The 5834-nt window shown below is 40.8% G+C and overlaps 1 protein-coding gene across 1 annotated transcript in view; it reads left to right on the top strand.

Moving 5' to 3' along the window:
- Nucleotides 1-5834, top strand: part of PPP4R3A (protein phosphatase 4 regulatory subunit 3A) — a 51733-nt gene that overhangs the window by 24681 nt on the left and 21218 nt on the right. Inside the window, exon 5 of the mRNA XM_017546953.2 lies at nt 3370-3987. Within this exon, the coding sequence (XP_017402442.1) occupies nt 3370-3987 (618 nt within the window). The remainder of the gene's footprint in view (nt 1-3369; nt 3988-5834) is intronic.

Here is a 5834-nt window from a genome sequence, read left to right as displayed (position 1 = left end):
GTGTATTTGGCTGTTGAAACTTGTGTATGCTTTGCGAAGTTCTCTTGTTGTGTTTTTCAGCTGCATCAATTCACTTATATTCCTCTCTAAGCTGTTTATTCTCGTTAGCATTTCATTAAACCTTTTTTCAGGGTTCTTAGTTTCTTTGCATTGGGTTAGAATATGTTCTTTTAGTTTAGATAAGTTCTTATTACTCACCTTCTGAAGCCTGTTTCTGTCAATACATCACACTCATTCTCCATCCAGCCTTGTTCCTTTGCTGGTGAGCAGTTGTGATCTCTTGGGGGAGGAGAGGCATTCTGGTTTTGGGTGTTTTCATCCATTTTGCGCTGGTTTCTTCTCATCTTTGTGGATTTATCCACCTGTCGTCTTTGTAGTTGTTGACTTTCAGATTGGGTCTCTGAGTGGACGTCCAGTTTGTTGATGATGAAGTTATTTCTTTCTGTTTCTTAGTTTTCCTTCTCACAGTTAGGCCCCTCTGCTGTAGGACTGCTGAGGTCCACTCCAGGCCCTGCTTGCCTGGGGATCACCTGCAGCAGCCTCCACGCTTTTGCTGGTATCTGCAATCCTGAGCTACTCCTAATCAGCCATCTGTGAACCTCAGCCGCCACAGCCCAACGCATGGCGCTGGCGCACTCCCGCTGCCCTGCGCCTGCGCTTCCGGAGGGAGAAAGAGCAGAAAGGGAAAGCAGCACAGTGTTTCTTTAACTTTGGAATTTATTTCAACCATATACTCTACTCATCTGTGCTTTTTATAAATTAACCTGTTACACCATCCCTTTCCTTCTCTGAAAAAGAAAAAGAATAACATTTATATCTGAATACCATCCATCTTTAGCTTTTCTTGGCTTTCTGTCCAACTGTTATATTTATAGCAATTTGTCCAGATTTTGTCTTGTAGAGTTCTCCCAAAGAAGGAGAGGTGACATTAATGAGTTCAGACTATGTTAATAGCATCTGTTATTCAGATTAATCTTGTTGTCCTCGCTTTCGTCTTTCGGAATGAAACAGTCTCACTCTGGATACCGTCTTCTGTTATGCCAGTATTTAACTGAGACCTGAACTGGATTTGTCATTGTCATGCCTGGATCTCCTTTAGTATTGTCTGATTTTTTTTTTTTTTCCCCCTAAGGTGGAGCTTCACTTTTGTTAGCAGGCTGCAGTGCAGTGGTGCAGTCTCAGCTTGCTGCAACCTCTGCCTCCTGGGTTCAAGGGATTCTCCTGCCTCAGCCTCCTGAGTAGCTGGGATTACAGGTGCATGTCACCAAACCCAATTTTTGTATTTTTTTTAGTAGAGACGGTGTTTCATCATGTTGGCCAGGTGGTCTCAAACCCCTGACCTCAGATGATCTGCCCACCTTAGCCTCCCAAAGTGCTGGGATTTACAGGTGTGAGCCACCGTGCCATTTATTGTCTGATATTTACTCTACTTTTCCTTGGTCTTTAATGCCGTAAAGCTTTCCATCATCTAAAGTTGGGCACAGATCATAGTAGTCGGATGCTTTCTCTATAGTAATTCTGTCACTAGCTGTTTTATATTCTTTCCTGGTATTCCCTCCCAAAGTTTACATAGTTTCAGTATGTTCAAGGTGTTCTCAGTCACTCTTCTTATGGGTTCTGTCTGAACTTCTCAATCATGTTCAAGATCCTAGAGCATTCCAAGAACATCATTACATTTTGCTGAGACATTAAATGTTTCTCTTTTTCTTGAACCATGTTCACCAATTTTTGTCTCAGTTCGAAAATATGGCATTCTTAATAAGGGAACTCCTCACTTTTCATTTGGTTTGCTAATCAACATCTAATGTAATTAACAAATTTGGAACCAGTGTGAGACCATGCCAGATACAAGCCATGAATGTGACTTGCTTCCTTTCAGTGCTGCTGTCCACTTGGTTACGGTCAAGATCATATCACCTTGCAGCACATTTCAAGGAAAGTATTCTAGGTCATCATCTCTTCTAGTATCTATCAGTGTGTCTCTTCATTGCGCTAAGCAATTTAAGTTCCTTGCCTTTTTCACATAAGGTCTAATTTTTTCATCCCTTTACTATTCTACTTGGCCTTCTACTTGCTTTAGTGGTCACTGTCCCAAATTCTAGGGCCAGCTTAACAAAATTTGTTTCATTTCGGATTTTATCCTTGACCTTTCTTTACAAAGAAGGAAAAAAAGCCAATAAAATGTATTCAAGGCTGGGCGTGGTGGCTCCCGCCTGTAATCCCAACACTTTGGGAGACCAAGGCGAGCAGATCATGAGGTCAGGAGTTCCAGACCAGCCTGGCCAATATGGTGAAACCCCATCTCTACTAATAATACAAAATTAGCCGGGCGTGATGGTATGTACCTGTAGTCCCAGCTACTCAGGAGGCTGAAGCAGAATAGCTTGAACACGGGAGGCGGAGGTTGCAGTGAGCTGAGATTGTGCCACTGCACTCCAACCTGGGCGACAGAATAATACTCCATCTCAAAAGAAAAAAAAATGTATTCAGTAATGTAAATTACCTTTATAATAAGAACCCCTACAGTGGCATAAAATTGGGTCTTATGACACATTTTCGGGCTTCTGAAGGGATCTTGAAGGCCACAGGTTAGGATATGTAGAAAGGAAGATATTTTCCTGGTTTGGTTACTTAACCTTCAGCAGACCTTTTTTGGGGATAACTCTACTAGGTATAGGTTGTATTTACTTTATATATGGTTTCATTTTATATAGGTACACTTGTATTCTACGTAGTGTTTTTTAAATCTTATTTCTGGGCTGTCAGTATTTATAGCAAATCAGTGACTCACTTTGGTCAAAAGCCTGTTTGTTCATGCTCTGGCCCTTGCTATCTACAATTGATGTTAAATATTTTCCTTTTTGCTTATAATTATATATTTTTTCTGTGACCATAACATTATGATATTTCGTTTTCACCTCAGAGTTAAATATTAAAAAGCTTGGTGGTGGCACCTGTTCTTTAGCACAGTCCTAGGACTGTTTCTGAGACTTGCCCTGGTCTGTCGGAAAAGAGGGTCAGGGATATGAGATGTTAGTGGCTGTTTTAGCATCAGGCTTTTATGTTGTGCGTCTGCTGAGGGCTGTTTCATAACAGTCTCACTTAGTTTAGCCTGTCCTAGAAAGTTGTTCTTGCCAGCAAACCTCATACTTTATAAGGAAGCTCATTCTGTCTTTGAACTTTCACTAACTTCCTTAACATTGAAAGTGTACTTTATTTGGAGAAATGTAACGTAGAAAAGTAGACAATTTTGTCTTGAAAACTGTTGTTACAGGTTTCTTACAACATCTCTTGTATTCATCTTAGAATATCATTTAGGTTGCTGGTCAGCTATTATATATTTTGTTAGCAATTAAATTTTTTTCGTAGGTTCAAGGAAAGGACCCTTCCGTGGACATCACTCAGGACCTTGTGGATGAATCTGAAGAGGAGCGTTTTGATGATATGTCATCTCCAGGCTTAGAATTGCCATCTTGCGAATTAAGTCGCCTTGAGGAAATTGCAGAACTTGTGGCATCGTCTTTACCTTCACCTCTTCGTCGTGAAAAACTCGCACTGGCACTAGAAAATGAGGGTTATATTAAAAAGCTCCTGGAGCTTTTTCATGTGTGTGAGGATTTGGAAAATATTGAAGGACTGCACCACTTGTATGAAATTATCAAAGGCATCTTCCTCTTGAATAGAACTGCTCTTTTTGAAGTTATGTTCTCTGAGGAATGTATAATGGACGTCATTGGCTGTTTAGAATATGATCCTGCTTTATCACAACCACGGAAACACAGGGAATTTCTAACAAAAACAGCCAAGTTTAAAGAAGTGATTCCCATATCAGATCCTGAGCTGAAACAAAAAATTCATCAGACGTACAGAGTTCAATATATACAAGATATGGTTCTACCAACTCCTTCGGTCTTTGAAGAAAACATGTTATCAACACTTCACTCTTTTATCTTTTTCAATAAGGTAGAGATTGTTGGCATGTTGCAGGTGAGTCAGATCATTCGTTTTTTCATACTTCAAGAGATGCAGCAAAAACAATTTGCTCCTTTAAGTACATACGTTGAGTTTTAATTTTGTTAATGTTTAGAGTTATTTGTGAGATATTTTAAGAGATTATAATATACAGTAATACTACGAGACCAGAAGGTTGTTGTATCTACGGTAGGAGAGGTAATAAATGTAGTTTGAAGAAATTACAAGGAGATGTGTTTTTGTTTTTGTTTTTTGGATAGGGTCTTGCTCTGTCGCCTAGGCTGTATAGGGTAGTAATGTGATCTCAGCTCACTGCAGCCTCCACCTCCGCTTCCCTGGCTCAAGCAGTCCTCCCACCTCAGCCTCCTGAGTAGGTAGGACCACAGGTGTGCAACACCACACCTAACCAGTTTTTATATTTTTTGTAGAGTTGGAGTTTGTCATACTGCCCAGGCTGGTCTCAAACTTCTGAGCTCAAGCAATCCTCCTGCCTTGGCCTCCCAAAGTACTGGGATTACAGGTGTGAGCCGCTGCACTCAGCCTGATTTTTTTTTTTTTTTAATAAACATGGGGTCTTGTTCTGTTGCCCAGGCTGGAGTGCAGTGGCACAGTCATAGCTTATTGCAACCTTGAACTCCTAGACTTGAGCCATTCTCCCACCTTAGCCTTTCTAGTGCAGCCTAGTTAAGACTGCAGATGCATGCCACCACACCCACCTTTTAAAAAATGTTTCGTAAAGATGGGATCTCACTTCATTGCTCAGAATGGTCTCAAACTCCTGGCTTCAAGCAGTCTTCCCACCTTAGCCTCCCAAAACGTTGGAATTACAGGTGTGAGCCACCATACCCAGCTACAGGGGGATAATATTAATGAAATGGTTGAATTCTGAACTTCAGGGTTATTAATCAATGAATTATGCATAGAATAGAGCAGACTGGAAGAGGAAAGAGTGAAGCATGAAGCCAAGAGAAATGTTACTAAATACGGAATACAACTAATGAGAATTCTGGGCTAGGTGCTGTGGCCTGTCTCTACCAAAAAAATTAAAATGAATTTGTAAAAATCACAGGTAATGATAGTAGAGGTCTAGTTTGAGGGTCTAGGGAATGTAGCAGAGGAGGCAATTATAACTGCATGTATCACTACCAAAAGCCACATTTTGGTAATGGGCGTGCCAGTGGCTGAGTTAAACTCCTGTGAATTTGCGTTTTCGCTCCATCTGTTATTTAATAACTCCCACTAGCTATGTGAGTTGGGCAGCCTTCTTAACCTCTTAAAGCTTCAGTTTCCCCATCTGAAGAATGGTGACATTAATGCCTACCCTGTACAGTTGTCTGAAAATTAACTGAAGTCAGGCATGTAAAGAAAGTGTTTAATATTAAATGTAAGACTCATGATAATGTTTAAAAATACCTATTGACAGTTGCATGTTAAAATGTAAATTTTTTTCTTATAGTATGCCCAGTCTCTCTGATCTGGTGTTTTAGGGCATTTGCATCATAGTCCCCTAGGGTGCAGTATCCTGAATTCTGCACAAAACACAGAGTCAAAGTCTCTGAGAGCTAGACAATAATTTCATTTGTAACACCCCTAAAATTAGAAAATCTCTCACTGTATCATCCCAATGTGTGAATTGGTCTATTCTAACTGACATAGAAGTTTACCCTAGTGGCTCATACCTGTAATTCCATCACTTTGGGAAGCCAAGACAGGAGGATCGATTAAACCCAGGAGTTAAAGACTAGCCTGGGCCTGGGTTCAGTGGCTTACACCTGTAATCCCAGCTCTTTGGGAGGCCCAGACAGGTGGATCACCTGAGGTCAGGAGTTCGAGACCAGCCTGGACAACATGTTGAAACCCTG

Source organism: Cebus imitator, unplaced genomic scaffold (assembly GCF_001604975.1).
Source record: "Cebus imitator isolate Cc_AM_T3 unplaced genomic scaffold, Cebus_imitator-1.0 Scaffold193, whole genome shotgun sequence".
NCBI classification, from domain to species: domain Eukaryota; kingdom Metazoa; phylum Chordata; class Mammalia; order Primates; family Cebidae; genus Cebus; species Cebus imitator.
Note: the sequence above shows the minus strand (reverse complement) of the source record. Positions and strands in the feature narration are given on the sequence as shown.